General features: G+C 39.0%; 1 protein-coding gene across 1 annotated transcript in view; it reads left to right on the top strand.

Moving 5' to 3' along the window:
* Positions 1-20,443, top strand: part of kif1aa (kinesin family member 1Aa) — a 91,044-nt gene that overhangs the window by 58,606 nt on the left and 11,995 nt on the right. Inside the window, exons 27-38 of the mRNA XM_088912614.1 lie at positions 271-356; positions 1,461-1,596; positions 2,578-2,740; positions 2,944-3,034; positions 3,607-3,725; positions 4,096-4,151; positions 4,610-4,852; positions 6,815-6,923; positions 7,199-7,265; positions 8,318-8,402; positions 8,985-9,090; positions 18,601-18,624. Coding sequence (XP_088768740.1) covers positions 271-356; positions 1,461-1,596; positions 2,578-2,740; positions 2,944-3,034; positions 3,607-3,725; positions 4,096-4,151; positions 4,610-4,852; positions 6,815-6,923; positions 7,199-7,265; positions 8,318-8,402; positions 8,985-9,090; positions 18,601-18,624 — 1,285 coding nt within the window. The remainder of the gene's footprint in view (positions 1-270; positions 357-1,460; positions 1,597-2,577; positions 2,741-2,943; positions 3,035-3,606; positions 3,726-4,095; positions 4,152-4,609; positions 4,853-6,814; positions 6,924-7,198; positions 7,266-8,317; positions 8,403-8,984; positions 9,091-18,600; positions 18,625-20,443) is intronic.

The following is a 20,443-nucleotide window of genomic DNA, read 5'->3' as shown; positions in this document are numbered from 1 at the left end:
ACAATGGCTGACCCTGTGCTCTGCCCCAAGCTTCTCTCCCTGTCTGTGTGTCTCATGGAGAGCAAGTTGGGATATGTGAAAAGACGAATTACTAATGCAAGAAATTGTATAGGGCTAGTAAAAATGATGATGTTAAACCTAGTATTGTAATTGTACCAGCTGTACTGTAACATTTATTGGCATGTTCTTCAATGCTTCCAAAATTACCTACAAGTGAAACTGTATTATTGACAAAATGAACATGCTCTGTGCTATGTGTTTCAAATACAGCTGATGAAGAAGCCCCAGACTATGGTTCTGGTGTGCGACAGTCAGGCACTGCCAAGATCTCCTTCGAAGACCAGCAGTTTGAGAAGGTGAGCTCTGGGATTAAGTATAGGTAACCATGTGACTCTGTATCAACTCAGACAAGGAAACGGAAATTGCATTTCAACCGAGTGACATTCACTTTTAAATTAAGCATTGCAGTTCTCTAAGTTCACCATTTTTACTTAGTCTCCATATAAATATGATAATAGTATCAATAGAAATAATAACACAAATGTATGAAAAAAAGTTTATTTGACTGTGAGCGTTCATGTGAATGGAAAACTGTTGGTGCCTTACAGTTCTTGGGTCCTTACAGTTATTTTTAGCCTGGGGTGCCTTCTGTGTGTAGTTTCCTACATGAATTTTCACCACTTACTCCATTTTCCTCCCACAATTCAAAGAAATCCTCTTTAGGTTTATTTAAAATTGAATTGTAGTTAATTTAGAAACAGAATTGTGCACCATATGTGCTGGTGTCCTCCATATGGTGTGTCCTGCCCATTGCTTGTCTGGCTCATCGCTAACATGTATTAGACAAAGTATTCTTGAAAGTGGATGCAAATACTCATATTTAATTCCTTGGTATTTTCCACTTATAAATATGTTGAAAAATGTCACTTTAGGTTTTTTTATTAAATAAACTTTTTTTAGTTAATATTAAATTGAATATCAATTCACAGTCACTCAACAAGGAAATCAGGCTATCAGCTTTTAACTGGTTCTGATCAAGGGCAATGAATGGCTTACCAGTATTATGTTACTGTCATTTACTGTCACATTCATTAAGAGATTAATCTCATCAGACTTGTAACACTCGATTTTCAGATTCATTTCTATTAGAAAATTAGAAAGGCAAAAAAAATTAAGGACGATTTAAAAATCCTGTCTGAGAGTATCTTCAGGGAACATGTAGGCAAATTATCATCCTATGTAATAAGGATGTGTATGAATGGATAGTGTTAATTCACATTGGTGTATTTTGCACTAAGATCCTATTGTGCTTCCAATTTGGGGAAAGTGAGAATGTTGAATGTGCAATGTACAGTACTTACACCAAAAATAGAGAATATGTAAATTCAAAGACAAGAACATATCTATGAGTAGCTGCCACTTAAATTCTGTATCTGTTACAAAACCTTTTGGTTGGACAGTTCCAGACGGAGTCCTGTCCAGTAGGAATGTCTCGCTCGGGAACGTCCCAGGAGGAGCTGAGGATTGTGGAAGGGGAGGGGCAGAATTCAGACACAGGACCCACTGCAGATGAGGTCAACAACAACACCTGTACAGGTGAGGATGATCAACCTACCTACTGTACGTAACGAGCTCAGATATGGTTAGTAAAGGTTTTTTTAAAACAAAATAATAAAATAAGGACATAAAATTGGAAACTGGAAAAAAAGAAATGAGAAAAATGAACTGCACTAAGGTTAGGCAAATAGACAGCAAATCTTTACTTAAAATATTTATATAACAAACCAATTTTCAGATCCACCTGAAGGAAGCTTGGTTCAAAGGACTCTATGAGAATGGTTGGTATTTGGCTAACATTTGGTAACATTGAATAGTCTTGCAGATTTGGTAGATTGTGATATTATTCATGTGGTTGTAAGGATTATATAATAATGTTTTACTTTATAATCATGTTTTAATTATAAATCCTTAATAGACAATGAACATCCAACATGAAACTCTCAGCTGTGTAATTTGATCACTGTAATATCCTGTGTTTGGTTTTAATTCTGCAAAACCAGTTTTCACAGTTTGCATGTTCTCTAGGTTACTTTTTGCCAGAAACACTAGCTAACAATTTTCTAGGTAGTCCGTTAATAGTTACTACACTATGCATTCATTCTATATTATACAATCATAAACATAATTTATATTTATTATTGAACTTTGATACTGTTAATTTCTACTGAAGAGCTTTTGCAGTCAATATGTGAGCAGGCGTCATTCAGAAACACTGTGCAGCACAGATCAGATATGCGTAGTCAGATGAATCACAAAATATGAAATTCAGAGGATCATGAAAACAACGTTTACGCTTCATAAACACAGTGGCAGTGGCAGTGGCATTTATTATTAGATCCAATCCGATTTAGAAGCAACAGCTGAGGTATGATGTATGATTGTGGTGCCATAAAAATAAGTAACTGGAGCACAGTGGATTTATCTTAAGCAGTGGGCAGCAGTGGGTAGCGAAGAGTAACATGTCTGTTGGGCAGCATGATACCTTCATCCACGTGTGTTGGTACTGTATGTCAACAGCAAGCCCTGAGGACCTTGACAGCCCACTGAAAACCACCACAGATGGACAGCTGGAAGGGTCTCTGGAGCACCTGAGGATTGGCAGCGTGTTCACGTTCCGTGTGACCGTCCTGCAGGCCTCCAGCATTTCTGCAGAGTATGCAGACATCTTTTGTCAATTCAAGTAAGTTTAACTGCATTTACGTTCTGTACTAACCTGGAGCCCCAAGATCGTGCTTCATTCTGCTGGGACAGGATGCCCTCATCCTGTGTCTTGTAGTGAAGATGTTGGGTGGGATGCGACAGCATTCCTCGTTTGAAGATTTATTTTTGCAGCAGTTTTTTTAACTCCTGTCTTCAGATTCATAAAAGGTTTGGTGTTTGCAGCTTCATCCATCGTCATGACGAGGCCTTCTCTACGGAGCCACTCAAAAACACTGGGCGTGGGCCACCACTGGGTTTCTATCACGTGCAGAATGTGAGTACAGAAATAAAAAAGATCGGCGTGTTCTCACGACTGCTTCTGCAAGTACAGCTCTCTGTTCATAGATGTCAAGTACCAGCGGAGAGAAATGAATGTTTGCATGCTTGAGAAGATTATTCAATTACTTTCTCATTCTTCCCCCATCACCCCATTTTTCCTGGGGTGCCCAGATGCCTCTAGTATTTTAAGTAGTAAATGTACATTTCAAACTTACTTTTTTGGATCTTTTGAGTTCCTTTTTCTGTTTTTTTTTCCAGTGAATTAAGTCTTCTTTAAAAAGTCAGTTTACTCAATGACGCTTTAAATACAATTGTCAACGATTTATGGTATCAAGATATTCATTCATCTAGTTCTTAACTAGAACAACAGTTATACTCTATGTGTTTATTGAATTGCAGAACCAGAGTCATTTTTTCTTGTAATATACTCCAGATTGAATTTATTGACATTACAATTATAAACTTTACAAGAAGAAAGTTTCTCACATTCTCAAAAGAAGGCATTTTAAGCTATGACAAAATTCTTGTTGCAGTGCTCATTGAACATGCATTTTTGTCTTCTGGCAGATTGCAGTGGAGGTGACCAAGTCCTTTGTGGAGTACATCAAGACCCAGCCTATTGTTTTTGAGGTGTTTGGACATTACCAGAAACAACCATTCCCACCTCTCTGCAAAGATCTTATCAGGTAGGCACCCTGGATGTCAGGATGTCTTTTAGATGTACAGTATGTCTTAGAAATGCATATTGCACAGTACCGACTGGAACAGCCAGTTCGTAAAATAGATTCTCGGATACTTTGATGGAGATTGTATCTGCCGGCATTCCAGTTCGGCAGCTTTCCTAAAGCTTTGTAAAGGGTCACTTCACTGTGCATTGTTAGAACTTACTTTCTTTTGTAATAAAATATAATGCTTGAGGGTTGAAAGGAAATATAGCTGAGTACTTGCTGTTTTTAACATGCTGACTTCATTTTAATTTAGTAGCGGTATTCGTGGTGTCTTTTAAGAAACTTTAGATGCACAATCCCCACTATTTTTGTATGTTTTTTTTCAAAGCCCTCTACGACCCTCAAGAAGGCAGTTCCCTCGAGTGATGCCTTTGTCTAAACCAGGTAAGAAGTAGAAGATATCATTCATGCAGTGTGCCAATATGCTTTTCTAAGGCGTAAATCATTCTGGACAGCAGTAGGTAATACCCTGTGTTTGTAATGTGCATACTGTTTGCAAATCATTTTCCATAACCTGAATTAGCATAATGAATACACATTTTCTTTTACTTTTTAATCAATACATTATATGTAGCCCAACACCGTGTACCACTATTATTAGATATTTTACTGGGTTTCACCTCAGCATCGATTGCACAATTGCACGATTGTTGACCCACTTTATTTTAAGGGTTACCATCAAATAAGTAACCTTCCTTGTTGCTTTCCACAGTCACAAGAAGGGTACATATTGTAACTAAGTAAGGCAATTTTTAATTTGGGGTGGCTCAGTTAGTATTTTGTTTGTGTGCTGGCTTGTGTGTACCCTTGTCTCTGTGCACTTCACTTGTCACTCAGGCCAGTGTTGTGTGATGTAAACCCAATTTGCTCTGCCTTGCTGCCTCTCTCAGACCGGGAGAAGACCATGGAGCTCATTCGCTTCCTGGTGCCTGAGATGCTGAACGGACGATTGGTGGACTCTCTGTCAGGCCACGCCCTCTCAGCTGCTGGCTTAGCGGCCTCACTCCTCTCTGAGGGGGAGGAGCCTAGCACACTCCCGCCCCTTCACACCTCTAACTGTGCAGTTATAAAAGCTCAGAAGCCGGGTTGGTAATATCTGTGACTGGAACTAGAGGAAATCCATTAAACTGTCCTAAATAAGACAAATTCCAGAGCAGATCTATTACACTGCTCTGAATAAGACACACTCTGGGTACTTTGAAGTTTACTAAAAAGGAAATAGCATTTTTTTAATTCAGAATGACCAGACTCAATATGTTGTAATTAAGGACTAACCTTGCACTGCTTGCGCAGGGTATTCATCAAATAACGTTTTAAAAAAAGCTTTGACATGATACGTCTGCCTTTGCACAGTCCATGGATTAACTGACCTTTTTTGGATGTTATTTTTTACCCATTTTAAAATAAATAAAGAAATAGAAAACTATTCATGTTTATATTTTTATAACATTTATAACATTGCAACAAAAGACAAAAATATATTTTAGAGTAAACCTTGTAAAACAGTATTATGTACTGTAGGAATGACTGATATTTATTTTACTGATAGCTTGCAATTTAGCATTAATTTGTATTGTATATGCAGTACTCCCCAAAATACTTAAAACAAACATGTAGGGCATTGAATAAAATTAGTTATTTATAGGTTTGTTACATAATGATATAGAGATTGATATGTGATGTATAGAATAATGCCAAAAGCATCATCTGTAAAAGAGAAACATCTGCCTGAATCAGTTTTAATGGATTTTCAGCTTGCCTCATCACCTCCCTATTTGTGTGTTCTGATTATATTTCCCTCTGGCTTCTGTGCTGAACCCTTCAGCAATTTTGAGAGTAGGTAATGACATGTCTTAGTATCAAAGACAAATTTTAGTAGGCTGAACCATTTCTTATTTCCTGAAAAAAAGTTTCCTATTCTTTAAAAAAGTACACTTCACAGTGAGGTCTAGTTACTTTAACTTTTAAAAACAGAAAACTACCGAGACTACATATGTAAAAGAGGCATCCTGGGTGGCAGTTTTGTATTTGAAGTTCCTATTAAAGCATGTTATCATGGCGGGCACAACGAAGTAAAAACTTTTCAAAAGAAAAAATGCGCAAAAGTATTTTCATCTGGTGTTAGCACTTTGAGAGATTTCTCATCTCCACACAAGCAGATAAATCTAGTTTACTCTGAGGGGCTCAGCTCTACTCCAGCATGAGTTTGTCTGAATGAAACTCTCAGGTTTGTCTTTCTCTCTGGTAAAATCTCACTATTCTCTCCTGATCCTTTCTGCATAACCAGACCCATTTTCAGGACCACACATACTTGTGAATGATGCTCATTTGGAGTTAAATACAAATATTATTTGTGTGAACAGCACTAAAGGCCCCCTGTCTTCAGAAGGTATGATTTATATAAAATGCTGAAAGTGCTTCAGCAATGTGCTCTACCAGTAGACTGTGCAACAGAACCTGTTTAAACCTCAATCAATGAACAGCTAAAAACCTGATCAACATTGTTAATTTAACTGGAACCAAGGACTTCCTTTGAACCCTCTAAAAATAAAATATTATTGTTCAAATCACATATAATTTGCATGTCAATAGAGAAAAAGAAGTGTGGTAGATCCAGATCGAGCTTGTCTACATACAATACCGAAAACTTGAGAAAGCTTTTAAAAACTTCTCAAAAGAAAAGGTAGTGTCAATCATCAAATCAAGTATGCTCAATCAAGGGAAGATGCCCTTTCTGTAACTGAGTATAGTATCACAGAGTATTCTTGGGTTCCCTTGCTTTCCCAGAGACCTTATACCAAGTCCAGACTATTGACACTTCGAAAGGAAGCAGCTGACACGAGTTGGAGGTCCTGGAAAAGTGGTCAGTCGTTGAACAGAGCCTTAAGGTCACCGGATACTGACCCTTCTCGGTCACTCTCATGACTCTTCTCTCCTGCAGCCTGTCCTGAATCTGGTCCCAGTGTGGGCTGGGCTGGGGTGGGGTGTGGTGGTCTGTGTGTTCCGGGCTGTGTCTCTGTGTCACTATCACCTGTGCCTCCTCACAGTGCCTGCCACCAAGCTGAGCACCCTGACCCGCACCACCGCGGGGCCCTGCCACTGCAAGTACGACTTGATGGTCTTCTTCGAGATCTGCGAGCTGGAGGCCAATGGAGAGTAAGTGGCCCCAGCTGTTCCTGATGAATGAATGGCCGGATGATTCAGCAAACAATGAGTAAACCAGAGATGCAGAACACTATACTAATACTACATCCTTCTCATGTAAAATGTTAGTCCAGTTACTGCAAAAAAAACATTTTATGCTGAATACATTTGATTTTCCAGGTCATACTGTTTCATAGTGGGTCTTATCCATCGTCCTAAAAAATGCAGAAAGCCTTGTGTTCTTGGAAGGGATTCACAAGAAATAAAATCCTCTTTTTCCTTCCCAGCTATATCCCTGCCGTAGTTGATCACAGGGGAGGCATGCCCTGCCATGGGACGTTCCTGCTGCATCAGGTAGTGTTTCCACATCCTTGCTCAGTCATTGATGAGGCCTTAATACTCACAGGTCTGATTAGAACAAACCCTCCTAATATTCTCCTAGGCTAGTTCACAAGCACCTTTATAGTTCACATTTACCCCGAATTCACACCAGAAGCGACACGTCAGCGCAGCGAAAGCGTAGCGTAAGAGACCATCCGTCCAATCCACATCAGCTCTGACAGTTGCGTTCCGTATTCAAACGCTACAGGCAGGAAAAGAGGAACAGCCGCTCTCGTTTGTTTTCTGGAAAACTATATTTTGTGGTAACCAATTATCAGTTATGGGTAAGTGAACGTACTGACGATTTTGTTTTCATTTTGAGTCTGTATTGATTCTTCAGAAAGTTGAATTGGTTCGTTAGCTTCCTAATTACAGCTGTTGTGGATATTCCCCGTAGCGAGTTTATCTTGCATTAACATTTATAATTAAGTATAAGATTCATAATATTGTTGTAGATTGTGCTTATATAGTTCACAGGGTATAGAAAGTATGCGTTTTGAGTAATTTGAATGGATCTCTATGGGGTTTATGCTTCAGTCTTGCGCGCAAGTGGAAAAAAATAGACTCCGAGTGGAAAGAAATGCTGGAGGACGGAGGGGACAGACGTGAGACGCATGTCTCGCAGAGCCGGTGTGGATTGAAACATTGGTTTAAATGGAAGCATATATGATCCGTGAGTCGGACGCGAGACGGACGACTAAAGAACGCTTCAGAAACGCTTTTGGTGTGAATTGGCCTCTATACCTCTTTATTTGTTTGCTGACTTTCCAGGATTTACATTTTCAGTTTTGCTTATGTTCATTCTTTCAACATTTCAATCTAAGTCAAGAAACGGCAATGGATGTAGAAAGGAGGGGTAAAGTAATTGTGGAGATCTAACCACAGCTGCTTGGACAAGACTGTAGCTGAGCCAAGAGCTGTCTGTTCTAGTGGTTACGTGAGTAAGTGAAACACAGGTCAGCATCACCACACTGTGGTGGGTCACAAGGCAAGAACTGCGAACCCTCTTCCATTTCTCCCAACAGGGCATCCAGCGGAGAATCACGGTGACCATCGTGCATGAGACAGGGAGTGACATTGAGTGGAAAGAGGTCAGGGAGCTGGTTGTGGGTAAGTTTCTGTGTAATATATACTGTTTATGCACGTACTCTTGTGAGTAAGATTCTGTATGGACCACCACAGTGCTACTACAGTGCCAAATTTGGCTGGTTTTTAGTGCTCTGTGCATTAATTTGACCCCACTGAATAGAGACTACTGATATATTAATTACAAATGCAACAGAAAACTTTACCCCGACATATTTTATTCAAGTTAACCAGATGCAAAACTTTGTTTTCTTTTTGTAATTGATCCTCGGGCACGATTTTTGTGGATGAATAATAATGCAGCTTTGCCTTTGTTTCCAGTTAAATGTCACACAAAACCCAAAATAACTAATTGACCTGCATCCTACTTTCACTATCTAATTAGGCGTGCACAGAGTTAATATAGAATAGCCAAGGCCTATTAATTTATGCAGGAATATATGGTTTGATAAAATTTAAAATCTATCTAGAGAATCTCATATGATGATTCCGATGTGTTGATATCAGAATGTAACATTTTCACAGTACTTTATTAAAAATCATATTGTAGCTTATGAAAGGAAGTGAGTTTTCCTTGATCAGTTATGATTTGGCCCTTTTCCTCAGGGCGTATCCGCAACACTCCTGAAGCTGACGAGACCATCATTGACCCCAACATCCTGTCCCTCAACATCCTGTCAGCAGGGTACATCCATCCATCGCAGGATGACAGGTATGCCCACCGCCTCACTCCTTCTCCCCCACAAACCCACATCCCCCACTCTTGAGAATGCCCTGAGAACTCATTTCCAGGGAGAATTCAATGAGCTTCTGTGCATTACAGACAGCTAAAATAACTCAGTTTCAGTCATAGTGTTGAAATGTCCATTTCTGTGACATATACAACAGACTGAAAGATAAACTATTTACACAGTGCACCATAGTGCATTGTCCCTTACTTTTTGAGTCAAATACTGTAGATCACGAAAAAATCTGAAAAAGGAGTGAAGATTATCTTTTTGAAATCTTTAATGAGAAATTGTTTTATATCTTCGAGTTCATCTCATGCTAGAAACACACAGAAGACTAAATTTGCAGGGGGCAGTAAAAATATACTTATGAACATTGGTGTAATATATTACATCTTCATGTCCCTTTTTCTTCTATCACAGTGTCTAAGTGTTCACTCCTTTGGGATCCACTTTAATAACCTAAATGCAGTGGACCTTCTGTGAGCCCTCCTGTACTTAATGGGACTGCTGATATATACAGTATAGTCCCTTCTTTCATATTTTACTATTTCAGATGAGTATCTTTAAATACCCTTTTATCCTTTCATGAGGAAAAACATCATGGGATTTTTCTAGTGATGGGCATGCCATCTTCCAATGTGCTCCCGTCTCTTTTCTACAATAGCCACTCCTCAATGCTACTCCAGTCACTTGCCAATAGCAGCGAACTGCAGGTTGCAGCCTCTTCAAGGCTCTGTCCTTCTTCTAAATCTTTCAAGCTAAACTTTTAAAATCATGGCCCCAAGTGTCTATGCTGTGATCACTGCAGAGGTCTGCAAAAAGATCGCAGCCTTCAGTTCCCCCGTACAGTAAGCACCTTCGTGTGAGACCTGCACAGCACAGAATGACACAGCACTAAAACAACTGACTTCTTCATGGTCAAACCAATATAAACATGAGGATTTTTTTTGGTCTCATAGAGTTAGACTTCATGTTGAGTTTTAATTAACATGCAAAAGCTTTTCCTAAACAGCCAAGTGGCATTCTGACTCAGCATAGTACTGTCAATGCACGTGTTGTATTTTTTGCTGCATCTTTGTAGGGCCTCATTCTCTTGATTTTTACACATCAATTATTTCTTGAAGGTGAAGTGGTTAGAAATGGGAGTCTTTGGAGCAGATGCGTGATTTGGGAGTTTGTCACAGCTGAGCGAAAACACACTTCTACAATAACGCTCAGCACTTTGACCACTGAATACTCCCACTCAGTGATTTTTGCATACATGTAGTGTCACTTTCTACTCTTGAACAACTGCATTATTCAGCAACACCATTCACAACATTTCAGTGCCACTGTAACAGAGCTGAGTCCAAGCTGTTGTCTGCTACTCTGAACACTTCTTTTGTCTTTTGTCCACCTTACTTCAGCCCAGCGTTCTTACATTGCCATTCGTATGATTTCTGAAAAATTAAAGCCTTTTATGACTGGTGTGATGTAGTCACAATGATTTGCACACTGAAGCTCGGAACTCTTATCCATTGGATTTGTTCAGTTTCCCATCCTCCACAGACTTCTAATCTAAGCATCTTTACTTTGAAGATAACTCAATAAAGACAACTGCAATGTTTTCTTTGTTGCCAGAACCAACAAAAAGATTTGAGCAAGTGATGGGTAAAAGATTCAGCAATAAAATATGTTAAAACCTGCATTGAGATAGCGATAATATCTACACACCAGTGCACGGCTCCCACTACAGAGAGAAATACAAACACAACAGAGATGTGCAGCTGGAAGAGAACTGATTTTTTCTTTCTTTTTAATCCCCCTACCCCATTTCCCTAACTTTTCCTTTACTGAAGCAGCTGATGCTTTGCAAAACAAAAGGTGGTTCTATCTGTCTAGATCAAGGAGGTCACTCACTATGAATAACAGGAATAAACAAGCTGGAACCCTGTTCTAGTGGTATATAGACCAGGCCAAGTATCTTCCAATGAATGTTTTTTTTTTAAGAATTTAAAACTGCCATGTGTAGCATGCAATTTGCACTTTGTTGTGCCCGAGAAGCGTTGCCGTAAGGTGAGGCAGCATTTGAGGGATTCCTACATATATTCCGATTGAGTATTTGAAGTTATGGATGAGTTATTCACTACCACTAACTGGATTGCTAACTTGAACTGGCTGTTAAATACATCTGTGTCGCTTGTTCTGTTCTCATTTTGTACCTTGAAATGCACTTCTCCCGACCTATGGGGCAGAACCTATAGCATTTATTTTTCTACTGTGTGCTATTAAATTCAGTATTGTTTTCTTATTTTTAGTACTGTAGCAAAGTAAGATAAAAAAGTATCTAGAAATAAGTTTTTAGATTAGAAAGGTGTGAACGTATTTATACCAAACCTTTTGCATTTTTGTTTCATTAACACGAGGGGGAAATACAGACATTTTTATATTATTAACTTTCAACAACATAATGCTGAAGTATTTCGTGTCAAAAAAGTATATTATGTACTTTTATGTGTTTCCTATTTTGAGAAGCAACATTTATTATGAGAAAATGTAGGCAATTGTTAATTGTTTCCCCTTTCTATTTAAAAGTGATATCTTACCAGTTGGTTCTTTTAGACATATCTGGGGTGAATGAACAAAAAAGCACGAACTGCAGTGGGCATGCCTTTGTGTGGCAGTTATAAATGTCTGGGCTCACCAGACATCGGAAAAAAGAGCCTGCTGTACTGCCATATTTGCTCATTCATAACTTCAAATAGTCAATTCAGAACGACACAAGAATACCCACAGAATGTTACTCCAGTAAATAATATTTCTTTACATAAAACACAACTGTGCTGGCACCTGCTTGCAGTATCGCTTAAACTGTGCTGTTACTCTGTGCTGCTGTTCCTGGTGTCCTAACACTCCACTGTGACTCCAGGTGTTTTCCAGCACTTTCTCATCACTCCCTCCCTTCAGCAATCACGCTTGTTTTGTCTCTCCTTCCTAACTCGCCCTCTGGTACTTATTCTGATCATACATGTCATCTCACTATCTGCCATCAACAGCAAGCTTGTTGTAAGTCCTGTATTTGCACATTAGTAGTTCTTTTTTCTTTTGCATGTTTTATTTTCACAATTTAATTGAATCTGAGGGACTCTGATGGCAGCTCCACTCAGAAACTGTCCCAGCAAACGGGGAACTCTTCTCACATTTCACTAACCTCTGCCAGCCTGAGCCCAAGGGGCGGATTGTGCTGAAGTATTTTGAGCTGTGCTTTTTATTTGATTTTTTTGGCACAAGGCTTTTGAATGCTAACTTAAACCAAACTTCAATGTTCACCCCCCCCCCAGTTTTGGTTCTCACATTCCCCATCCTCACCGAGACTCCTCTCCCAATTCCCTGCAAAGGTTTTCCTGCACTTCCCACCCCAATCCTTAGAATTTGTGGATAGTCCCTTCCGCATTCTCACAAAGATGCACATTCGGCCTGCACTGGCATGACCTTCAAGAAAATAAGAGCGCTTTTCTAGCAAGTTTGACTCCCTCATTTTTTTGCCTTTCTTTGTTTGGACCTTTGTCAATTAGCACCCCGTACCTGAACTGTATACCTAAGCAATATGTTCCCAGATGTCTCTAGAATACAGATGGGACAAAGAAAACTAGTTCCAAACCGAGCCCACATTCTCCTTCAGTGACCTCCTCTCTGACGGTTTAACCACACTGCTTTGCTGTTAATGTCTTATCCCTCTCCTGCCTGGGACTAATTCCATGCTTCAGGCTGGGTTTGCTTATCCATTGCTAAAGGCATAAAGTAAGAAAAACAAAACATGGAGGAGCAATGAAGGGGGTCTGAGCAGAAGTCTAGCTCGATATTATACAACTACCGCAGGCCTTGGCACTCCGTTCCCTAGTCTTTGATAGCTAAAATGAAAAGTCTTTCTTTACTTTAAAAAGTCCGGGGAAAGGCATCCTGCTGAAGGAAAAAGTCCCCAGTGAAAAGAACAAGGGAACAGCTGAGTTCCAGGGCCTCACGAGAATTTAGGCCTCTGCTCAGCGTTCCGTTGCCATTATAGGACATGCTGTTGCTGACATTTCTTCCACTAACAGAATGTTGTTTTGTGTTTTTGCAGACAGTTTCTTGATTCGGATATGCCTAGGTATTATTTTCAAATCCCTCTCCTCTCATTCTCTTCAGTTTGGAATTTTTTCTTCTCTCCATCCAACCCTGTCCTCATCTCTCCGGTCTGATCCATGTGATTGTTTGCCATTGTTTTGACTCTGTTTCGGGCTCTCTGGTTCGCTGGTCTCACTCACTGTTCCCTCCTTGCTTTCTTTGTGTCCTGTTTCCTTCTTTCTTTCCCTCTGGGTTCGGTTTGACATGTGAAGGAGAATTTTTCTGCAAAGACCCCTCCGGATGTAGAGGGTGTTTTGAACTGCTATGGGTTTGCTACTTACTCATGGCAAACAGAGGCTGCATGATTCGCTTTGCTTCTCTGGGCTGTGGTCTGGCTGCATTTTTGCTGAGGTGCTGTAGAAATCAGTAATCCCTTTCCTGTCTGGCATTTCTTTCAGTAGCAAGTTATAAGCATTAAAGCCAGAGTTTTTAGTTTTCTGCCATAAAAAAACTTACTTAGGAGAAACCATGGAAAACTAGATTTAAGCAATTATTTTGTCCGAGTTTATCTTTTTTCCCTTTTATTCAGGAGATATTATCATTTAATAATTCAGTTTAATATTCAAAAACTGTATTTCACTTTTATATGTATGGAAAGCTACAAACTCCTGCTTTAAGGATGGGAGTATTTTACAGTGCCTAATAGTACACCTTTAGCAACAACTTTATTGAATACCTCCTTATTTATTTACATAAACATTGTTCGTATCTTTTTAAGCTTCCAAAAATGTTTAAAATTGGTGCACAAAAAATAGACCAAGCAATCTGAGTAAGGAAGAAATTTGTTGCTGTGTCCACACAAAATGCAGGTAATACTGTACATAATCTAGAAATACATTTTTAACAAAACTGATCTTTTGATTTCATCCTTTCATGAAGACACTAATATGGAAGAAACACTTCAATGTGTTTTGGATTGCCGACCTCACTGCATTGGAGAATAAATAGACCAATCTCATAATGCAACATAATCAGTAATAAAAAAACTGCAAGGCTGTGTTACAAGGGTTCACTGCAGAGTAAGTTAACAATACATGCTTCATTTTGTTCTTCATAACATGCAGGCAGACTGAACCAAAAGAAACAAGAGTTTGTCCATCAGATGTGTATGTGTATGTGTGTGTGTGTTACAGATTTAAAAAAGGCTGTCAACTGGGAAAAAGGACAAGAAGAAAATGGAACTTTCTGGAAATACAAAATGGAAATACAGTACATTTACAACCAAAAACAGGGGGTGCTGTTTTAAGTTTGATGGTCTGAGTGGCCTCCTCTAATTTTTAATTGTTCTCATGCTCTTGATTTAAGTCATGGGTTCTGAAATGATGGGTTGGGACCTATATTGGTTGGGGACACCATTCTCATGTGTTTCAGTATGGTGATGTGCATTTCCTGGTCTAATGTCCTATTTACACTGAAAACTAAGTGTGAGATAGAATTGTAGGGGACTACAGTTCATCGTAAGGAAGTCCCCTTCAAAGCAAGATGAGCTGTGAAAGGACAGTGTGCCATTAATTGGGGTGCTTTGCGAGAAAGGCTTAGGAACCCATTAGTTAGAAAAGGCAACAAGTTCAAGTAGGTAGCCACTTCAGCTTGCATAGGCTGTGAAGGAACAGGTAATGGTTTATTCCACACAGAAAGGAAAAGTAAAGAGATGCAACGTTTCGGCAGTGTAGCCTTCTTCAAGTGTGTGGAATTACAACCTTCTTCAACCTGTGGAATTACAGCTATCAAGAGGTCATCCAGAAAAAGCTTAAGAAAAACAGCTTCTGAAACATTTAAGTCTAAATTAGTGAAATAATTCTGAAAATGTGCTATTCCAAGTGCGGTTTAATATGTTAATATATATATATGAAAATATTTCCAAGGGTGACATTGGCACTAAAGACTGCAGAAAGCTACTCTCTGCAGATGAACGGGCTCTAAGTGGCTCAATAAGTGAAAGTACCTTTCAGAGTGTAAGATGAACTTTATAATTCAGACATCACTGGTTATACACTTTGAATGCCCAGGCTGACCTGTCACCTGTCACCTTGCAGTGCTGTCACCGAGAGCTGCATCACTCCACCAATTGTTGCCAACACTGCTGTAGGCACTGCAACATCTACAGCTTGGAGAACAGGTCGACATCTTGGTGTCCTCACCCCCTCCATAGTGGGCTGTAGTGGTACAGCAAATGCAGTTTCTAAATGAAAGATGTCTGGGAGAAAAATAAAATATTATGGTTAATTCCCATGAAAAGAAAAAACAAAATATCTCCAATATTTGTGGTCTGTGGTGGGACTCACACCTGCTGTATCTTATTAAGGGGTTCATACACACTTATCAATATTGTAGCACTCTCAGGTTCACTTTGGTATGCACTCTCACCGCTGCCACCTCAGGTCAGCCCCCCACCATTGGGGACTTGAACCCAGGCCTCCAGCATCACTCAACAGGGACCCAGCCAGTTGAGCTAAGGGGAAATCTCCCCTCAGCCCAGCGGCTGCAGTTTCTGCTATTCACAGGGAAGGGCAGTGATGTCACTGCGCTGATAAGCCGGCTCTCACAACCTGCAATGTCGGCTGTATGCGTTACAATATAATATTACAAATCTTGACTTTTTTTAATATGATTCCACATATTTGCATTCTGGAGGGCAGCTTTAAATCTGTAAATGATTTAGAAATGTAAACATGCACCTGTCAACTTTGAGGCAAAACATTAGTTTTCCCTGAAGCAATTAAAATCCTAAAATGTGACCCTTGTCATGAGCACCCATTCGCCACTCAAAAAAAACCATTAGAGACAGAAACTACACTCTTTATTACAGTCCATCTAGCTGAGAATCTATCATTTTCCAATTGTAAAGCTGTATAATGCGGTTGGCTATGTCTACATTGAAGTTTGAGCTTTTCGGTGTAGTTTGTTTCTTTCAGGAAAAAAAAAATCACCTCAGAATTGACAGGTGTCAACAAAAAATATGCAGAAAATAAACATCTAAAATCAGATAACTGTCTACCTCCTGCTGAATGAACACTAGTGTGTAAGAGTGAAGTAACTACAGTATTTTCCCTGATCATGGTATGTACAGCGGTTGCCTTTTCTGTTTGTTTTGTCTTTTTAGATTTAGTTTGTCTGTTATATCATTCTTCCAAGACATAGAGACATAACAGACAAAACTCTATTCCATTTAGAACTTTGAAATCTGAAAGAAAATATTGAGGACTGAGAAAAAAATCGTTAGAGATCAGAAATTTGCTACCAAGAAGACAAGTGATTTGGGAAATTGTGTTCTAGAACTACGTAATGTTCTGGATACCATTCAATTAAGATTATTCATCTGATAACAACAGATGAACTAAAGACAAAAGCCTTTGCGTGTTACTAGATAAACCATAATATTGCTAAAATGTCAAAATACGGTCTAAGCTGTATAACTGTTATACAAAACTTCAGAATAATATGAATTTGGTCATATTATCATGTTTGTTATATATATGATATATATATCATGTTTGTTTTAGATTTTCTTTTCTGGCAAGGCCCGTAAAAGCTGACAGAACACAAGCGAAAAGTATTTTGCAGCCAGTATGTAGAGCAATAAGTCTTTAGTTTATTTAGGAGTTGAGATTCCGAGGTGCAAGGCTCTTGGATTCAACCTGAGGTCTTTGCAGAAAGCAGTCTCTCGATAGCGGCAAGCTGATTGCTTATAAATATTATCAAGCATTCATCCTTCAGCAGCCTGCTGTATTGGGGATACTGGGCTACCACATTCCCATTCAAAGTATTGGGTACTTGTACCTCAGTGAAAAAGAAATTACGCAGGACATACAGTATGCAAAGGATTTACTGTACAAGTATTTCAAGGGGAAGATTGTTGACTTTGTCTTGTCAGCTTGCTCTGGTTTTGCAATACTTACAATTATCTGTTGCCTATTACAAAACTGCTCAAAGTGAATTCTGGATTACTCAGACCAGAGCAGAGTAATTCTGGATTACTCAGTGCGACAAACTGAGTACTCCAGGGAAGGCAACTTGAATCCTGCTATTGTGTATCTGGGTAACACAATGGTAACAGAATGGGATGTACTTTGCGGTACTGATATAGTGGGAATGCGTCTTGAATTTTGATAGTGCCATAATTTTAAATTCCTATGATATGTTGAAACATACTACAGAATTATTAAAGGATTTTTTTGCCATTTACAGTACACATATTTCAGAACTGTATTCCAGGTATTTCTGGTTCCTGTGGAATATTTGCACAGTCTCTTTTTGACTTTTTGCCAAAAGTGAACTTAAATGCTACCTGGAAAGCTAAGATGTTCTTGAGTCTTGTGACAAGAACTTCCTTCAGCTTTTTACACTGAAGGAAAATAGAGGGTAGGCTTTACCTTTGAGAAAGCTCGAAAAGGGTACCCAGTGCTCTGAAGGTGGGTGTCTTTAAAGATGGAGCTGGACCAAGGCTGGTTTTGGGGTGGTGCTTCACCTATTCCTTAATAACCCCTTTTTTGGACTTCATTTAACTGTCCTGTCCCTGCCTTCCGTAGAAACACAACTGTTCTTCACCTTTTAACTTACTTAATACCTGCAGCTCTTTTCCTTCTGGGTGATGCAGGAGGCTTTTGCTGGTCTTTTCCAACTAAAAACATTTTGCACCCAAATTAACAGTTGCATGCTGCAACAAAGTGTGGTAAACACAAGAAAGAAAACATTGTCTATATTTTTTAAAGAGAGCTGGATCAGAGCCTTCCATTGGACTGCTCTGTTATTATTAAACACAGGCACTCCACAGTAAAATGTATAATTACTGAGGTATAATTATGAGGTATAAGTCATCTCTAGTGCAATTGCTTTTGTTCAGCTTAGTCCTTCAGAATTTCAGTAACTGCCACTTACAAGAGGCACTGTGAGAGAAGAGAATTGAGTAAGATTCTTATATGAGAGGACATATTTCTGCCTTCAGTTTCCTTTATTCATCAACAGAATTTAGTAATAAAGTGAAAGTTGGAAATGGGCTGTTCAATTGGGGAACAAAGAAGATGCATTGCATAAAATAACATTTTTTGTATTGACCAATCAATTTCTTAGGTTGTACAATTAAGCTCTTTACATTCACAGAGCCCAAGCTATTAACAGACAACAGTAAAACAGAGAATAGTGAGATATGCAGGCATGCTTAGGCCCTTAATAATGGCTTGGCAGGAGCTGCTACTCTATCCTCATAGAAATGTGTGCCCGTGTTATTTTCTGAATAAGAGGAGCTGGAAAACCCAGAAGGAAAATGCATCTGCTTCACAATGCCCACTGCCATAACTATTTCTAAACTCTCACATTTTATTCTTTTGCTGGTTTCCTTCCTCTCAAAGCATTTCGTTGGGAATTGATCATAGGTATATCTCACCCCTCCCCCTTCTTGCACCCTCCTTCCTTCTCTCTGTCTGCCTCCCTGTGTCTCATCCCCTCTCTCTCTTCTGTATGGATTTTGTCTTTGTCCTTCACACAGAAATCAATAATAACAAATGGCCCTTGATTTACGTTTTTTTGTTGCATGTGGGTTCTGTCTAAATCCAAAGTTTTGTGAGTGTTTATCCGATATGTGTCATGGAATTGATGTTGTCCTTCAAAAAGACGTGCATTATGTCTCCTGTGATGAGCTGTCAAAGAATGTGCCTTATTGTCTACTCATGTTAATTATGAACAGTACCTCAGCCAGGATTCTACACAAGATACCAAAGTTTACTGATCATTGGTAGAACATAAGCAATCATTTCTTTACCATTTCTATTCACATACAGTATTCAGCCCTTACTGTGATTTTTTGTCATAATCATCCTTTTGACTTTAATTATGATAAGGGCTTTCATTATGAAAAATAGTTGGCATAGTATTATTAGCTGTTATCTAGCAGGAATAAGCTGTGTTTTACATTTGTGTTATAGGTTATCAAAGAGTATGAGTCACTTTCTGTTCATACCTGACACCCAGTCCCTACATCTGCATAGCTTGCTTCATGTTCAGTATCATCACATTACTAAGTCTCAGGATCAACAAATTAAGTTGTCAGTTTTGCAGTTGATGCTATGAAAAAGAATGAAATCAACAGAAATGAATACCAATTATTAGAAATGAGGAATTAACAGCTAAGATCGACAAAATCTTATTTCAAATTAGTGATGGGTTGCACAACTCTTGTCTTTGAGGAGCAAGGCTTGTATCAGGGATACAAGATTCAAGCTGTTCTTTGGTGTCGGATATTTAAGAAGTATTTGACTGTTGGTTCCATAGAACCTACTTAAACGGCATACAGAGCTTAAATGTTTTAAAACAGCTTTGCTAAATAAATGCTTATTATAGTACTGTACATACAAGAAGTATTTAATGGTTATACTTACAAAGCCTTATATGCAGTATTTGTTGATTCAGAGTAGACTCCTAAAACTGCATACAGTAGTTGCATCCATCTAAGAAAGAAATTTGATTTATTCATTCGATTCAGACTTAATTTATTTCAAAATATGTAGCTTTTCCTATTCTGCATCCACTGCTGAATAGGAACCTCCACATTATTGCATTGCCCTTTATGAAAATAGCTTGTCACTCATCCTCGGCCTTCAGAGTTCTGATTCCAGGAGCATCATGGGGAATTTGATATGTCTGAAGGTAAATCTGTCAATGGAAAGGTCAGCCTGCCCTGCAGGTTTTGCCGTGCTCCTGTTTTCAGGCACTTAAGAAAAACAGTGCAACTGTGCTATTGCCTCCTCTCCAGTTGAGTGTTTCCTGACCCCATTTGTTGTCATCCATCAGTGGTCTGTCTGCTGTCTTTCCTGTTTAACATGGAACAGCCTGTGATTGCCAGCAGCCGGAGAGGAGAGCAGGGAAGCACATTCACATTCATTGGAACATTAGCTTACAAACAGATGGTATTGAGACACAGCTATTTTAAATTAGTCCTCTGGAGGTCATACAGTACCTGTAGGTCTTTTTATTTTTTAAGCACCTAAAGAGATGTTTTAATTTAGTCTGGTTCAGACACTTACTGTCAGAATTAGATCAAGAGCTCTGGTGGAATGAAAACCTATAGAAACGTTAGGCTTCCAGGACTAGAGTTGTGTATCCCAGTTTTAAATTGAAGTGAAAGTACTTTCTCAGAGGAGGATAAACCATTTGTTTAGCTCAGAAACTCAAATTCTATGCAGATGAATTTAACTA

This window comes from Atractosteus spatula, chromosome 4 (genome assembly GCF_055471065.1).
Source record: "Atractosteus spatula isolate fAtrSpa1 chromosome 4, fAtrSpa1.hap1, whole genome shotgun sequence".
In the NCBI taxonomy this organism is placed as follows: domain Eukaryota; kingdom Metazoa; phylum Chordata; class Actinopteri; order Semionotiformes; family Lepisosteidae; genus Atractosteus; species Atractosteus spatula.
This window is presented reverse-complemented; position numbering and strand designations above follow the sequence as displayed.